The sequence below is a fragment of the Panthera uncia genome (genome assembly GCF_023721935.1).
Source record: "Panthera uncia isolate 11264 chromosome A1 unlocalized genomic scaffold, Puncia_PCG_1.0 HiC_scaffold_17, whole genome shotgun sequence".
NCBI classification, from domain to species: domain Eukaryota; kingdom Metazoa; phylum Chordata; class Mammalia; order Carnivora; family Felidae; genus Panthera; species Panthera uncia.
Window position 1 is genome coordinate 101,813,787 of NW_026057577.1, and position 18,206 is coordinate 101,831,992.

At 43.3% G+C, this 18,206-nt stretch overlaps 1 protein-coding gene across 1 annotated transcript in view; it reads left to right on the top strand.

Annotated features, from left to right (window-relative positions):
* ATP10B (ATPase phospholipid transporting 10B (putative)) overlaps positions 1-18,206 on the top strand; it is a 111,681-nt gene that overhangs the window by 52,775 nt on the left and 40,700 nt on the right. The window contains 5 exon segments of the mRNA XM_049647834.1: positions 1,822-1,949; positions 3,887-4,139; positions 5,241-5,479; positions 15,220-15,411; positions 16,897-17,497. Coding sequence (XP_049503791.1) covers positions 1,822-1,949; positions 3,887-4,139; positions 5,241-5,479; positions 15,220-15,411; positions 16,897-17,497 — 1,413 coding nt within the window.

Sequence of the window (18,206 nt, forward strand, 5' to 3'; positions counted from 1 at the left end):
AAAAAACGAGGGACATTCAAAAGGAAACACTTATGTGCTGGCTCCAGACCCCCCCCCCACCCCGTTGACCCCAAAACAGTGGGCAGCAATTGTATTTTCTCTTTATTTGCCTTGGTTGGAAATTGTGTCCATTGCAGTTCTTGGAAAATCATGACTGAAAGGCTAAGACCTCCTAGACCTCAGAGAGATTTTGTGTGCCACCATGGTGAGGACAATGGGATTTAGCCTTGTGAGTAGCCTGCAGTTTTTAACTAATACACTTCCCAGTTGTGTCTAATGGCACTCCAGGTGAGTGTCGCCCACAGCTGGAAGGAGAACACCTGGAGGGCCAGGGAAGCAGGCAAACAAAACCATCCCCATGTGGCCACCTCATGTCCTCAGAGACACTGCAGGAACTGTTGCCTCTGCTTCAGAAAAGGCTTTTCAGGGAATGTCCGAGCTGGAAAGGACATTTGAGATCATCTCACTGTGTCTCCAGAGAAAGGAAGTTAATGATTAAAAGGTCACACAGTGAGATAAGGTATAGGCAAACAGAATCTACTTGGCAGATGGCCCAAAATAATAAATAAATTGAGAAAGTAACAGGAAGGGGCAGAATTGTATGCTGAGAATCAAGACTCATACACAGTGACAGGCCTCTGGTGGCGCCTAATTAAAGCACAGCCCTTGCTGTGAAAGCTCTCTAGTGAGTGCCATTTCCAGAGTTCTCTATCACCTGCTTACTTGGATTGTGTCAGGGTAGTGTTTCTTTTTTCTCTGCCCAGAATGCCCTCCTCAGGCATTTCTGATCACCTTACACCTTCCTTCCTGGTCTCCAGGACACCTCAAGGACTCCTCCTCTGTGCAGCCTTCCCTGGCTTCCCCTGAAGACCAGTGGTCCTTACTCTGAGTCATGTATTTGGCCCTTGGTCATTTGCCCTATAAAATTACCTTCAAATAACCTCATGTCAGTAACTCCCCTTTCTTCAGCCATATATAAAGGCATTGGGGCCAGCCTCTAACCTCTTGGGCAAAGAAGCATCTTGGGGGCAGGGTACATCCGTTATATCTTTAATCCCCTGTAGTTCCTACCCTGGGGCTGAGAGCATTATACACACTCAGTTAGTCTATTTTCATAATAACCCTACAGAGGAGGTATTATTACTAATTGGCAGATGAGAACACTGAGATTCAGAGAGCTCTGAAGCACTTCCTCACACGACAGATGTTGTTATCCCTGTCTGCAGACAAGGAAATGGGGCTTGCTGTGCATTTGCAGATGCTCTGTGTAGTACCTCTCACAATCTGTGGGATTTGTCCCTTTACATCTGGCCTCTGGATTTTTAGCTACCTGCTCAAAGACAAGAACTGAGATTGATTCCTTCCTGAATTAATAAATGGATAGGTGGGTGGAGGGATGAATTGTGAAAGGGTGGATGTGTAGATGGATAGATGGGTATGTGCATGGGGGAAGGAGAGGGCCCAGCATACAGGTCTGTTAAGATCCCCGACCATGCACTTTCTGCCACACAACTAAAAAGAACTGTGTTCCCTTTTCTCTTTCCAATCCTTGTGTAACATGACTTCATCAAAATATAGGTAATCCCAATGCTAGTCTCCTCCAGGTAAGACAGACTTTAATGTCTATCAAGAGATTGAAATGTAGGTTATGTGAAGGACCACTTTAGATGAATACTCACACACTAGGACTAGGATGTAAAGAATAAGAATGGGTTCCTCCAAAGCACACTCATTTCCAGGAATATATTAAGGACTGCTATAATAGACCAATTTAGAATTAATTAAGGATTCTGCTTCATCTCTGATTTTGCCTCCTCTCAGGTCACAGCCTCTGGAATGGGACCTTTGAAGAACACCCTCCCTTTGATGTTCCAGATGCCAAGGGCAACTTCCTTCCCCTTGCCCTTAGGGGCTTTTACATGTTCCTTACAATGATCATCCTGCTCCAGGTAGGAAGCCTTCCTTAACTAGGGGCTCAAAAAGACCTGTAGCCAATACTCACTCAATTTTGTGAAATAAAGAAAAATAAAATAAATAAATTAGTTAAAAACTGGCTGACTCAATTAGTTAAACATCCAACATTGGTTCAGGTCATGATCTCACAGCTCATGATTTCGAGCCCCACATCGGGCTCTGTGCTGACAGCTCAGAGCCTGGAGCCTTCTTCAGATTCTATGTCTCCCTCTCTCTCTGCTCTCACTCTCTCTCTGCTTTCCCCCGCTCATGCTCGCATGCATTCTCATTCATTCTCTCTCTCTCTCTCTCTCTCTCTCTCAAATATAAATAAACATTTAAAAAATTTAAAAAAAGAAAGAAAAATCAGTGCTGGACCCAGGAAAGAACTAACTGAACTAAGATGAGAATATGCTCATTGCTTTCTTGTGGGTCTTTGAAAGTACTCAAATTTGGGACAATGTCAGGGCCAGCCCTACCTTGTGGAAGGAACCTTGCCCCAGATAATAGTGGACAAAAATATTTATCAGGCTTTACTGCTTAAGAGTAAGATTACAATAGTGATCCAAGTATACCTGTACCTTTGCCAGATATAATAGAACAGGTAATATCCTAATGACCTGGGAACAGAAGAAGATAAAATAACCCAGAGAACTACAGGGAACTGTCAATCCCCAAGCATGGGAGAAAGGAACCACAGGTTAGTGTTTTAGCATCAAATAGACTGAGAGGGAAAAAACACAACTGGCCCTGTAAAGAAAAAAAACACAAAAGCATAGAGCCACCTACAAGAAAGGGGCAGTCAGGAATAAGAGGATGAATAAATTCTTCAGATTCTGTAAGAAATTACAGTCGGTGAAAAGATGAAGTTGCAGTTTTGTTTTATGAAGCTCCATTTACATTCAATTTCTTGCAGTATTTGAGGGTGTTTTATTGTCCTCTTAAAGGTGAACTTTTTCAGTCATTAGTTCATTCATTCATTCAGCAGAGCAATGCTTTTTAAATGTGAGTTGAGTCATACCCTTCCTTTGCACAGAACCATCCAACGGTTTCACAATCCACTCAAATCCACAGTCCTTATGGCAGCAAATGAGGCCCTATGTGATTTGGACCCTGACTCCCTCATCTCCTAGCCAACTCCTGCTCATTCATACCAGGCCTGCTTACTCTTACCCCTCAAATACCCAGCCCACTCCCACTGCCCAGGCTTTGCCCACAGTGCTCCTCTTCCCACAGATAAGTTTCTGGTTCACACCCTCATTTCTTCAGGTCTCTGCTCAAAGGTGATCATTTATAAAAGAGTCCCTCCCAGCTACCTTCTACCCTCTTGATTTTTCTCTTTCAATGCCTGATATATATTTGTTTACTAGAATATGAGGTTTTCAAGGCTAGGGATTTTTTTTCTGCTCACTGCCATCTTCAGGACCTAGAACAGGATCTGACACATGGCAAGCACTTGATAGATATTAGGTATTTAATCAGTGGACAGTAATCAACAATGGGTCAGAATACGTTTAAAGTGAGTGGCAGCCACTGGTGGCATAGAGATCTGAGGGGTGTCAGGAAACTGTGGACAGAGGCACTAGAGCTCCTCATCCCCTAACCACCCAGGCACCCAGATGAGTGCCTACTCCAAACCAGATCTCCCTTATTAAAGAAGGCACATACTTTTTGACTTTTTAAATACAATTTATTGTCAAATTGGCTTCCATACAACACCCAGTGCTCATCCCAACAAGAGGCACATGCTTTTCAAATGCCCCTAAGAATTCTTAGGGAGGGATGAAGTCATTGACCTTTAGTTTCTCAGAGAAAGTCTATGATGTGAGCTGACCACAGCTTTCCATTAAATGCCTTCGCTGCTCACTGGTGAGAGTTCTAAGACTTGGAACTAGCCTGCTCTCTGACACAGTGGGAATCAATCTCTCCACAGGTGCTGATCCCAATCTCCCTGTATATATCCATTGAGCTGGTGAAGCTTGGGCAAATCTTCTTCCTGCAAAATGACCTTGACCTGTACGATGAAGAGACTGATTTGTCCATCCAGTGTCGAGCCCTCAACATCACTGAGGACTTGGGCCAGATCCAGTATGTCTTCTCTGACAAGACGGGGACGCTGACTGAGAACAAGATGGTGTTCCGGCGTTGCACTATCATGGGCAGCGAATATTCTCACCAAGAAAATGGTACAAGGATTCTCAGGGGCTTTCACCACTCTTTCTAAATGAATCACTATGCTCTCCTAAAAGAATGGTAATGAAAGACATTTCCCTGGTTCCCCACAGTTTTTCCTGGCTCTGTGGCAGGTTGCTTCTTATAGCCCTGTGGGCTTCCTTGTCCTAGATCAGTGCTGTTTTTATCACCCGTAAACTTTCCTTTGTTCACAAAGGCCATCAGTGATCTCCTGTGTGGTAGCCCTCCAGTCAGTCTTTGGTGCCATTTACACACAGGATTTCTATCTGTCAGGAATGGATTGGGGATATGTCCAAATTGTTTACCCATTATACAGCCAAGTTTTAAGAATTTGGGGGGTCACTTTACCTGACATGCAAGACAGCCTCAGTGTAGGTACATGGTCAGATTCAATACATCCAGGAAAAGCCTTCCATGTTAACTCATCTCTTGGATTTTTACTGAGGGAGAGCTTCAAGTTGGGAGGTGTGGCTGAATAATGCCTGAAATGTCATCATGCATGAACTAAAGCTGGCCTGTAAAGCTGACCTGATTTTCTCAGCAGCAACCCTCTGCCATCATCACCACACACTGCCCACACTTTCTAACTAAGAGAAGGAGTTTCAAGAGAGCAGCATTCATTCCTTTGAGTGAAAGGAACAGAGAAGAAGAAAGCAGGAGATACTATGGGGAACCCAATCACCTTTGCCATGTTGGTAACCATTTACATGGGAGCTTCTGATCTCTTTTTAATAATAATAACAACTACCATTACCAGTACTTAGAGTATTCTGATCACTTTGACACATTATTTCATTAAGTCTTCAAAATAACCCTATGATAGGTATTTTTTTAAAACCCCTAATTGAGGAAATAGAGGCACAGGTTTAGTCAAAGCTCAGTCACCTAGCTAGGAAGTAGTAGAGTCGGATTTAAATCTGTGCAATTTAGTTGCACCCTTCCCTCTCCGGTCAAGGTAGTCCAGCTGCCCATGCTCCAGGGCAGCAGAGTGCTCTTATCCTGTGCCCTTTGCTCCCCCCCACAATGTCTGGGATTCCCCCACCTGTGACTTGGCCAAGGTGGACTGGTGCAATAACAGGACTCCTTTCTTGCAGCCAAACGACTGGAGACCCCAAAGGAGCTGGACTCAGACAGTGAAGAGTGGACCCAATACAAGTGCCTATCCTTCCCAGCCCGATGGTCTCAGCGCCCAGCAACAGTGGGAGGCCAAGGACGAGCCCAGCCTCTAAGGAGGTGCCACAGTGCCCGGGTACCTATCCAGGGTCACTCCCAACAAAGGTCTGTGGGGCACTGTGAAAGCTCACAGCCTCCTGTGGCCTTCAGCAGCTCCCTAGTAAGTCCCTGTCTTTTTCTCTTAGAGTTGCAGTGGCTTCTGTTGCAGATAGATGGGAGAGGACTCTGGGGTGTGAAAGAGAAAAGACCGTATAAGCCCTAAAGACCTCTTAAAATGGCAGCCCTTTAAGTCTTATATGCAATCTGCATTTGTGTTTTGTTGGGTAAATACAACTCTCATTCATTTTAAATGTTTAGTGTTTAGAAATTGGGAGATGTCACATAAACATATAGATTTCTGGCTTCTTTTTTATTTAAAAAAAATTAATGTTTATTAGTTTGAGAGAGACAGAGACAGAGTGCGAGTGGGGGAGGGGCAGAGAGAGAAGGAGACACAAAATTTGAAGCAGCCTCCAGGCTCCAAGCTGTCAGCACAGAGCCCAACGTGGAGCTCGAACCCACAAACCGTGAGATCATGACCTGAGCCAAAGTCAGACGTATAACCGACTGAGCCACCCAGGTGATCCTCTGGCTTCTCTTTTAAAAAAGGAATTGGAAAATTTCTTGACACTAAGCCAGTATTTCCTTGTGGCAATAATTGGCCTTAATGACCAAGTTGATGCTCCTTAGACATGCTCCTTAGAAGCAGGTGGGCTTCTGTTCAACACAGACTATCCCCCTTCTCTGTTTACCCCCATCACTAAACTGAAGGCCAGCAGTGTGTCCATGATACATGTGTTTCCAAAATACAGTTCAAGAAAAAAGAAACAGTTGTCATGCTATGTTTCTATAAAGTAAAGAAACAAAAGACGGGCCTTAAGGCTTGCAGATTTCAAAAATGAAGAATGTACTTTTTTTGTGATAATCAAAAAGAGTCTTAAAGCAAAGAACTTCTATATCAAAATCAACCAGCACATTTCATTCCCTTAAATTAATTGCCTGGCCCCTGTGGGGATTTAACTCTGGTCTGGAGTTTTTGTATATGGTTCTTTCACATGTGATCCAATGATACAGCTATCACTAAACATCCAGGTAGCATGTAAAGAAATTGAGTTTCTTCCCCAAGATTACACACCATTCCCTCAAAGGCAAGGCCAGAACTAGGGCTTTCTGACTTCTGTTCCATTTTACTTTCCTCCATACCATGTTCTTTCTCTAGGAAACACACCACCTAGAATCTTCTACACTTACAGAAAAGACCACAGGGAGCCCCAGCTATCTTGAACAAAACACACATATTACAAGAAGGACTGAAGTGCTATTATATCATTATTAGAAAATTATCCTCATAATTTCAAAATTATCCTCATAATGAATTTCCTTCCAATTTTTATTTTCTCCATTAATACACACATAACTACATATATGTAACATTTTTGCAGTCATAATACCTATAAATTAAAGGTTCTGGGTTTTTTTTAATCTGATATGATATCAAAAGTATCAAAAGCGTCTTCCATATTGCTACCTGGTTTTCATAATCCAGGACTGTGTTTTCTGATCATGACAAAGTAATGCTGTGAATCTGTGTGTTCTGGGTTAGAACTTATCTAACTTCAGGTGAGTACAGTTAACTCTCATGTACTGTCTTGACCAACAAATGCAACATTAACAAGGATAAAACATGAGCCAGGTGTTAAGGCCTATGATGCTCATAAACATACAAGAGGAATGATCCATGGATGCCTTTGGAAAGATTTTTTCTTTTCTCTTTTCTCAGGTGAGATAACAGGGCATGCATATTGCATCTTTTCCTTCTTTGATTTGATTCTGACCCCTCTGAATGAAATGCTCTTCCCCAGCTCATTACCTAAATATTTGAACAACGAATTTAGTGAATTCTCATCAGGCACATGTTCTAAGTCTTGCACTACTTGTGTCTTTTGGCACCTTCCAGTTCTAAGCACCATGGGCATCCCATGTGCCTGAGAATGTCTGCCCCAGGACACATGGGCAGAAGCAGGAAGATTTCCTTTGTGGATCTCAGTTGGAACACAAAGATTCACTGCCCCTTGTTCAACCTGACAAATCTTAGTCACCCAGAAAAAGTGCAGCCCTTAGCCAGCCAGTGTGACTTTTATTTAGGACCTATCATTAAGGCCTACAACCATCACTGGCTGTCCTAAAAGTTAAATCACATGATGTTTATGATGCCCTGCAAGGTTCCTTCCAGCTATAAATTAGCACATTTGGGGTCAAATGTCCCAGGTTTTCATCTCAGCTCCATCATCTATAATGTGACTTTGGTCAACTTACTGAGCTAGAACCTCAATGTCCCCATCTTTAAAAAGGAGTATTGTTCTGTCTCATTACTTTATTTTGAGGACATAACTCTTAAAATTATAGGTTCTAGATAGATAACTAAAAGAAGTCTTAAACTTCTAAATCTTTCTCAAGGAAATCTGTCTTCCTTGCACAAATGTTTGTATCTGATGATATGGAGTGGGAGATGGGAGCTTTCATAAAATGCGATGTCAAGCTCTCTCCCCTGAAATTCTGGTATATTGGTCTAGAATAGGGCCTGAACATTCATATTTTTTTTAATTTCTGATGATTCTAGTAAGCAACCAAGGTTGAGAACCTCTCTAAGCATAGCATTGCCCCGCTAGAAAATAATCTTCATTTGGCTCAAATGGGTATGTTCTACGGCTTGGGAGGCATTGGCTGAACGGGATGATTCATGCTTCCTTAAGGGACTCTGACGCTAATCCATAAAATATCTGTGGCTGGAGTGGCAGATCCTTGAATTAGCCTATAGAGAATATCTGTGGCAGCCCCAGGTGGACCTCCTGGCTCCTGCCCCCACCCAATCTTGGCAGGCTCTCTGAGCTTGCTTCCTCTTCCACCCGCCCATCTGGCATCTGGTCTGGTAGGGTAATACTCTCCAGGCACCACCAGGTCTTTATCTTCCCTTTGTAAATTAGTCAGAACTTTCTCTGAAACCTCCATGATGCCAAATCCTGGCAGTGCAAGCACCCTTCCACATTCTAAAGAAACCAGTTGTTGGTTTTCTTGGAAATTTGCCCTAAACCCCAAATAAAATGAGCATCAAGGCAAACAGCAACAAAAGATGGCTTTTTTTCTTTTACTACAAAGAACAAGGAAGCATCAGTTATTGCTGCCTAATTGGCTGCTATAAAATCTGTGGCTTTAGGGTGGGGATAATATACTTAGGAAAGTGGTGATTTCTGAGCCAATGTTTAAGAGTACTGGCAGATGGAAAATGAAATCCCCCCCCCTCCCCCGGTGTATAAGAAGCCAAGCTTTGAGCAGAGAGTCTTTGTTTAAAAGTGGCACTTGCAAAAGGTTTTCCAGAACCATCAGACCAAAGAATATCTTCCTAATCATAAAATTTGCCGCTTAGGCTCCTCCAGATGGCACCACAATTTCCTTCCGTGGGCCTGACTTCTCCTGTCTGGAAAGAACACAGTTAAGGTAAAGGAGGTGTCTTTGGCCCTCTGCCTCCTTTCCTTAACTTGGTTTTCCTTCCTTTCTTTCCAGACTGGCAGGGACAGCCCACAGATACACACTCCCACTTTAAAGTTAGGTAAGAGGGGTGCCTGGGTGGCTCAGTCAGTTAAGTGTCTGACTTCGGCTCAGGTCATGACCTCACGGTTTGTGAGTTCGAGCCCTGCGTGGTCGGGCTCTGTGCTGACAGCTCGGAGCCTGGAGCCTGCTTCTGATTCTGTGCCTCCCTCTCTCTCTGATCCTCCCCCACTCATGCTCTGTCTCTCTCAAAAATAAAAAAAATAAACATTAAAAAAAAAAAAAAGTTAGGTAAGAGTCCTGATTTAATTAGCCAAGCACACAAAATCTTTTTGGAAGTAATATGACCACACAGGGCAGGAACAGATAAAGCCTATCTCAGCTGGGCCTACCTTAACTTCCCAAAGGGTCCCAAAGGGCAGCACACAATTGCAGTGACCCTGTTCACAAAGGGTGGGGTCTTGCAAGATCTAGAAAACTCCCTTCTTGCTCACCCACTTAATTTCTTTCCTTGGGGTTATGTCCCTTTTGGACAAAGCTTACCTTAACAATCCACATGCTTCTATTTAAGCAAATATTTGTTAACATTGGGTTCTCTCGGTTCTTGAATGGAAGGCAGTATCCTCTAGGCCACAACCTCAACCTGGGCAAAAACATCACTCCCCTAGGGGCGCCTGGGTGGCTCAGTCAGTTGAGCATCCGACTTCGGCTCAGGTCATGATCTCACGGTCTGTGAGTTCGAGCCCCGCGTCGGGCTCTGGGCTGATGGCTCAGAGCCTGGAGCCTGCTTCCCATTCTGTGTCTCCCTCTCTCTGCCCCTCCCCCATTCATGCTCTGTCTCTCTCTGTCTCAAAAATAAATAAACGTTAAAAAAAAAAAACACTCCCCTAAAACATATTTGAGCCTCCAGCTTCCCAGCAACCAGTTAAGTTTGTTTCCACGATAGTGATATAACCACATGGTTAAGTAAGTAGTGGTAAGTAACTAAACTTCAAAAGGTAAAAAGTAAGTCTCCCTCTCTTCTATGTTCCCCACAACCCCAGCAGCAACCATTATTTGAAGTTTCTCATGTATGACCCAGAGGTGTTTCACCTATATAGAAGCATACAAGTGTGGTAGACACATGAGCACATCCTTTACTGCACATAGGAGCATCCCCTACACATTGATTTGGACTTTGGCATTTTACTTAGTGAATCTGAGGGAATATTTCATATCTGTAGACAGACATTCTGGAGATCTGCCTCATCTTTTTATTAATGGCATTAGAATTTGTTGGATGGTTGAGCCATTGCTTACACATGTATATTTTTCTATAGTATTCATTCTTCTAGCATAATTGTTAAACTGTGTATACCTTTCTTATCTTGATTGATACTTCCCAAGAGGTTGTGCCAGTTTAGACACTCACCAAAAATATATAGAAGTTACGGCCTAGTAGAGAGGTGAGAAGAATGCCAGTGCCTACAGAAAACTGCTCTTGGTGCTGAGTGTATGGGTACAGAGGGGCTATAGGCATCCAATGAATGATAGTCATCCATGTGAACTTGAGTAAGTTATCATTAAAACTGAGAAGAGACCTGAAATCATTATTACACTCTGTGTTAACTAACTTGGATTTAAATACAATTTAAAAATTTTATAAATAAATAAAAAATAAAACTGAGAAGAGAGTAGCAGATTAGCGGTTGACCTCCTTTTCCCAGCCTTCAATGTGGAATATACCCCAGTCATGTAGCATACAGTGTCCATATAAATCCTCACTACTCAAACTGTGGTCCTCAGACCAGCAGCATGAGCATATTTGGGAGCTTCTAGAAATGCAGATGCTCAGGCTCCACTCCTGACCCACTGAATCAGCATCTGAGTTTAAGCATCTGAGTATAAACAAGATGCCCAGTTGATTTGTGTGCGTGTTAAAGTTTGGAAAGTTCTGGCATCATGTTTAAGGGTTCAGCTTTTGGCATCAGGAGGCAGAACTGGATTCAAGACCCAGCCTTTTTCTTGATTTTGTGACCTTGGACAAGTTACTTAAATTCAATGAGCCTCATTTACCTCATAATTAAAATGGGAGAATAATAGTAGCTATTTCAATGCTGTCGTGATGAGTAAATGATGTAGATAAACACACTTAGCAAAGCACCTGACTTTGTTGTAAATTGTCAATAAATGTATTCTAATGATAATAATAGGGTCTTTGAGGGTATAGTGTGAGGCCTGAGATCACCTTCATCAAAGGTTTGTATGAGCTTTACATGTTCTGCAATAGAAAGAAATCTAACCAGTTGGGTACCTGACTGCCACAAAGCTCTAATCTGAAGAACTGGTAACCCACAATTTTATTTCTTTTCCTTCAGAGAAATAGACTAGCCAAAGGGCCCAGAGGTGGGTGCGGGCACTGCTTTCTCTAAGTATCCTAAGTGCCAAGTTCCTAAATGTTAATGGGCCAGACAGGAAACCAATGGGCTGTGGGCAAGAAGAACCATGAAGAACCTTGCCCCATGAAAACAGTCTGTGGTGACTGGATAAAGCTTAACTGACATCTACGGCTGACACCTGCAGGCTGGGCTTGCTGCCATTCCCAGAGAGAAGTAGGCCCTTTGCAGACATTTTTTTTAATGCATTGCTTTATGATTGGAAGGAAATATACTAAAGAAGTATTTTAACAAAGAGATCCCATGAGTTAATCAGTGGTGGGGTAGTGTGGTGTCCTAGATAGGAGTCTGTCAACAGAAGTTTGAATGCCTGCAGTCTGCCAGGCACTGGGGACATATCACAGATTGCCTCTGCCCTCATGGCACTCATATACTAAAGGGTAAATGGACATGCAATAAATAACCCTAAATCATTTTAACTGTGTCACCATTTGGAAAGACGTAATACATAGCTTAGAGCAAAGCAGTGTGTTGTCAGAGGTTGGGAGTCAGGTGGTATGAAAGCTGCCCTAGTTCTGACCCTAATTCATTGTGAAGTCTTGAATAGTTCACCTCCCTTCTCTCTGCCATTCAATTTTGTCATCAGGAAAATGAAAGATTTGTTTTGGTGATGTCCAACCTTGTTTGCAACTCTGGGCATCTGTGGTAAGGGTTAAAAGCATCCCATTTATGGGGTGCCTGTGTGGCTCAGTTGGTTGAGTGCCAGCTCTTGTCATGATCTCATGGTTAATAAGATGGAGCCCCATGTCTGTCTCGTGCAATTAGCACAGAGCCTGTGCTAGGAGTCTCTCCCTCTCCTGTTCAGCCCCTCTAAGACGGACTATGCCTCTTTCTCTCTCTCTCATTCCCTCTCTCTCTCAGAATAAATAAAAGGGGTTTTTAAGCATCCAATTGGGGCACCTGGGTGGCTCAGTCAGTTAAGCGTCCAACTTCAGCTCAGGTCATGATCTTACCATTCCTGGGCTTAAGCCCCATGTTGGGCTCTGTGCTGACAGCTCAGAACCTGGAGCCTGCTTCAGATTCTGTGTCTCCCTCTCTCTCTGCCCCTCACATGCTCGTACTCTGTCTCTGTCTCTCTGTCTCTCTCAAAAATAGACATTAAAAAATTTTTTAATAAAAAATAAAGCATCCCATCATGTATACCCCCCCAAATGAAGTCTATTTTCTAAAAAAAAAAAAAAGGAGATTCCCATAATATCTTTTATAATCTCAAATACTATCTGATGAGCCTTAAGGACTGGATAAACCTGTTGTGCATGGGATGCCAAACACTAAAGATGCTGTCTGTCAGCAAGTATCAGAGGCTACTTCCTTCTTGTGGGGGACCTTGTCTGGCACAAAGGTTAAGAGCATGAATTCTAGTTGGACTATGTCAAATCAAGTGAAGGAGTCTCGCCTACTTACTGTGTGACCTTAGGAAAAACACTTAATCTCCCTGGATAGCAATTTCCTCATCTGATACACAGATAACCAGGAGGAGAATAGTACTCAACAGATAATGTTGCTGTGGAGATACAATGAAATAATGGATGTACACAGAATGGATGTACACAGAAGAAGCACTATATGAATAGGAACTATCATTACTACTTTGAGAAATGAGCTCAGAGCTCCTTGAGTGATGATTGTACACTGATGACAGGCAGTAGATGGAGCCTGGAATCTGGTGAGGGGAGTCTGCCAGAGAGCATTAAGAGCATTAGTAAGGGAAGAAATCAACTTTACCATGACCATGGAAAGGACTCAGTTAAAGGGTCTGACATCTGATTCTGGCTTTCTGCTGACTCACTGAGTGATATTGGTCATGTCAGCCATCTTTCTCGGTTTCAATTAAGTTGAGACTCATTTCATCTCAACCTGGGACTGTGAGAAGCCGGTGAGGTCACATAAAAGACATTGCTTGGAAAAGTAGGAAGAGCTTGATCAGTGTGAACTATTGCTAGGAAGATGGCATTCAAAGGCTGAGAGGTTGGATGATACATGCTCCCTTCCTTGGCTTTCTGAAAATAGTGACACCATATGGTGTGGATCGTTCACTGCTGCTTATCACAAGGCAATGAGAAGAAATGCAGATTTGTTTCAGTCTTACTAGCACTCTTCCTTTTAATAAGAAGTACTTTTTTCTGGTTGTTGTCTTCTTAAGAGGGTATGAACAAGAGGAGGTACAGTGTTGACTCTTAGAGAACACTCCAAATGAAAGCTAGAACTCTCTGCTCCCGTCCATTTCTTTTCACCTCCCTGTGCTATTGGAAAGCCCAACTCTCATCTCTGCAGGCATCAAGCATCTCCCCTGTGTGTCTGGGTTTCCTCTCCTGTGGCTCACCTGTGCCAGCAGCCCCAGGGAGGATAGAGTCTGACTTTTGAAATCATTGCATTTGGTAATCAGAGAAGACACAGTCTGAGGACTATTTATCCACAGGGTTTTGTTTCATTTTTTTTTTTTTTAATCTCAACCTGGGTTCTTATTTGTAAAATCTGTTAGCTCATTGGCACTCAGTCTTACCCTGCATAAATTAATCAAGATTTCTTCAGTCCACCATTTTCAACCATTAACTCTCTTTCTTCTAAACTTTAATTAACCTATGAACTATTAACACTGATATAAATGGTTTTGTGTGGCAATTTCTTTGCATGGTGGCTTTTGTCCTATCTGTTAAGAGCCAGTGTTTGTTGAACTTCTGCTTCAAACAAAACAATAGTTGGGGCTCTAGAATGTACAACTTTGTGGAAAATGCAGTCTCTATCTCTGAGGCTATTATCTCTAGAGAGATTCAATATGGCTATAAAAAAATTAAATTTAAAATATAGGTCAATATGTGGTGAATTCCAAAGGGATGGTACAACTGGCAGCTTCTACAAGGATGTGAAAAATTGGAAATCCATGAGTCAGATCCTGCCCACAGATTTTTCTTTTCAAAAAACAGGAGTTGTCACATCATCTCTATCTTGAAAAACCAATAGATTTGGCAAACTGGACTAGCACCAGAGCATTTCACCAGCAGAACAGTTGCCACCTTTCACACAGGGTAGCACTTGCCAGGTCTCACAGCCCCCGCCATCCCACAGTGTCCTCATCTGTACCTGGGCAACTTCCCTCATCCACCTTACCTGCCTGATTCCCATGGAGATTCTGAGTTCAAGAACACACTATTGTGGCTCAGAAGACTGAGAACTCATTGTGGGCTGGATAAGATCTCATGAACATATGAATATTTCTCATGGATCCTGAAGTCTAGGTAGCACTTTGGTAGGCAGGAGAGGTCTTTTTAAGCAAGGTATGATCAGAGGCATAAAAAGGGAGTACATATCCAGGAGGCAGCAAACAAACCAACAGGCTGAGCTGAGGGCCTACATTGAGAAGCGGTGGAAGTAAAGAGTAGAAATGCAGACTGTGAAAGCATTTAGATGCCAGACTGAATTGCTTGTGCTAACAATGAAGATCTCCTGAAAGTTTTCAAGCTCAAAAATACCTTGAGGGAAAGGATGTTTTAGGAAGACACATGGATAACACATATGAAGGGTTAGAAAGAAAAGAGGTAAGAGGTAGAAATTACTTTAGAGGCTGATGCAGGAATCTAGATTTGAGGGCTAGAGGTCTGAGTCTGGCTGAAAGCATCAGCAGTGAAAGTGGGGAGCCACAGTGAGGGAAGGGCTGCCAGAGTCTATAACCAATGAGTATGTGACATGTCAGGTTGAGGGAAAGGGAGGAGTCACATAAGAATGCATTGACCAAGGCCTGTGGGAGGAAGAGATGTGCTGGAGGCAGGACTTTCAGGAAGACTGTATTATCCTTTCTGCGGGTGTACAAAGAATCTTCTGGAGGGGGTCTTCCTCCCCAATCCCTTCATGAAATATTCTCATCCAGGCCTTTCTTTCTCAGGAAAAAGATGTGACTCCAGACAAAAATCTACTGGCCAAAGTACAAGATGCTGCTCTGTGGCTGGAGACCTTGTCAGACACAAAACCAGCCAAGCCTTCTCTCTCCACCACCTCCTCCATTGCTGACTTCTTCCTCGCCCTAACCATCTGCAACTCCGTCATGGTCTCTACAACCACTGAGACCAGGCAGAGAGTAAGGACCACCGATAGTGGGTGGTGGGATGGATGGGAGATGGGACAAGGGGTGAAGCCCTGAATAGAAAGACAAGATACTTGGACCCTAGTCACAGCATCACCATTTCACCACTGTGGGACCTTGAACAGATTTTTTTTTCTGGGCCTCAGTTTCTTCATTTTTTAAAGGAAATGGAATAAGTTATAGATGAGCTTTCTATGTAGCTTTTAAACTTTGTATCTATCTGTCTGTAGGGTAGATATTAAGAGTTAATATTTACTAAGCAGTGCTGTGTGTCAGTCTCCATGCCAAACACATCACCTGCATTATCATTTAACCCTCACAACCCAACAACCCTGTGAGCTATGTCCTTGCATTTCACAAGTGAAGAAACAGTGGCTCAGAGAGCTTGGACAACTTCACAAAGGATGTATGGGAACTACACAGCAGAACCCTCTGTACAGCTACATAATAATATCACATTATACTGGTCTCTGTTTTTATGTGAGGGCAAATAATAATTAATAATAATAATAATAATAAAAACCATGGGTGAAGCTCTGCCAATTTTGAGATAATGCAGCTGTATGGCCATTTATAGAAGTTTATACTCTGAATTGTTTTTTTCAGCACTAAAGATAGATTGATCTTCAATTATCCACAGACTCTCACCCAAGCTCCCTTATGAGTGACTGAAGAGAATAATTGAGTGTTTTAACTTGTGGCTAATGAAATCAAGAAAAAGAGGGTTCACCCAGGTACCAAACCAAAGCCTCCCATATTACACTTAGATCCCATTCAGCCACTAAAAAGTCACCAAGTTATCAAAAGTTTTTAGGGAGATTTGGGAGGCAGGAAATGTTTTCTGAGAAATTAACTCTCTTTTCAAGAAAGGAAGAAGTACATATTGGGAAGGACAGCATCCAACTCCCAATTTTCAAGTTAATGGGGAGATGTTAGCTGACAGGTAACTCAGGAGTCCAATCTCTGGAGCCAGGAACACCCAGATTTTAGTCCAGCTCTACTACTACACTCTAGGTGGTCATAGCCAATTTATTGAACCTCTCTGTGCCTCAGTTTCCTCATCTAGAAGTTAGGATTACATGGCATCTGCTAGAATTGCTGGGGAGGGCGAGATAAGATACTGCATGCAAGGATAAAGCAGACAAGGTCATGGGAAAGGCCCGGGGAATGTAAACTCTTACTATGGGTCTGGCTTTTGTCTCCTTTTCTTTCCTTTGTCCATGACCAAAGCAGGATTGTAAAATTGAGCATTACCAATCCCTAGAATGTCAAGGCTGGAAAGCAATATCTGGCCTAATCTTCTCATGCTGTAGGTAGGTAAACTGAGGCTCACAGAGGTGAGACTTGCCTATAATCCCTAAAACCCCAAATAATCCATTTATTGTAAAATGACCTTCCTCTTCTGCCATAAAACAGCTTGATATTTTTTTTTTTCCAACACTGAGAGTTAATGTTCCACTTTCCTCCTTTTACCACAAGGTCACCATGCCACCCTCTGCCAAGGCTCTGGGGACGTCCCTGGAGAAGATTCAACAACTGTTCCACAGACTGAAGCTTTTGAACCTTAGCCAGTCATTCTCATCCACTGTGCCCTCTGACACTGACCTGGGAGAGAGTTTGGGGGCCAACATTCCAACCCCAGACTCAGAAGAGAGAGATGACATGTCTGTGTGCAGTGGAGGTAACTCCACTGATGGTGGCTATAGGAGCAGCACATGGGACCAGGTTGACATCCAGGGGTCTGGATTAGACGCTTCCTTGGAAGAGGTGCTGGAGGCCCCAGCTCTAGGCCTGGCCAGCCCTGAGCTCTGTTATGAGGCTGAGAGCCCTGATGAGGCAGCCCTGGTGCATGCTGCCCATGCCTACAGCTTCACTCTGGTGTCCCGGACACCAGAGCACGTGACCGTGCGCTTGCCCCAGGGCACCTGCCTCACCTTCGATGTCCTCTGCACCCTGGGTTTTGACTCTGTCAGGAAGAGAATGTCTGTGGTTGTGAGGCACCCACTGACGGGTGAGATCATCGTCTACACCAAAGGCGCAGACTCAGTTATCATGGACCTGCTGGAAGACCCGGCCTGCGGTGAGTCCCACCTCACCAGGGCTCCAGGAAGAGGGGTCCTTGGTTTAGGAGGCAGTATGGAACAGTAATGAGGAGCTGGAGTTATAGTGTCATTTAGTCCAGCAGGTCTCAGCTGGAACAGAGGCCACAAGATGCTTTCTTCAAAGGAGTTCTCTTAAATCATGCTGCATTCTGCATCTCCTCACCCTGGATTATTACAGTGCTCATGAGCTTATTATAGTCTTATACTGAAGAAACTTCTTTATTTATCCCAGTTTCTGGTTTTCCAAACTCATTTTTTAAACATGGATTATCCACACACCATTTTTTGTCTACCAGGACACTCATTAACATAACCTAGAACACACTGTGGTCCTCTTACTTGTGGAGAGAAGCCAGCTGAACCCAGAGAAGGAAGTGACTTAATAGAGGTGGCACAGCTAACCAGTGGTAAATCCTAGGCCTAGGTATATTGAATCTCAGTTCAGAGTTCTTTCTATGCCACCAGAATTCTACACCAGGCTCAGTTCTCTCTGGGAAGCCTCACGTGTCCCCCTTTATCATCCTTTTCCCCAGCCTCCCCCAAATGGATTTTCATAAACTTGCTCCAAGCCAGAAAAATGTTCCAAAGTCCCTACATATCAGTGTCCAATTTTGCAGCATGAATTAGTGTGCAGCCGCTTCCTTATTGCTAACAAGAAGACAGTTATGGGGCTGTGATTCTCCCAGG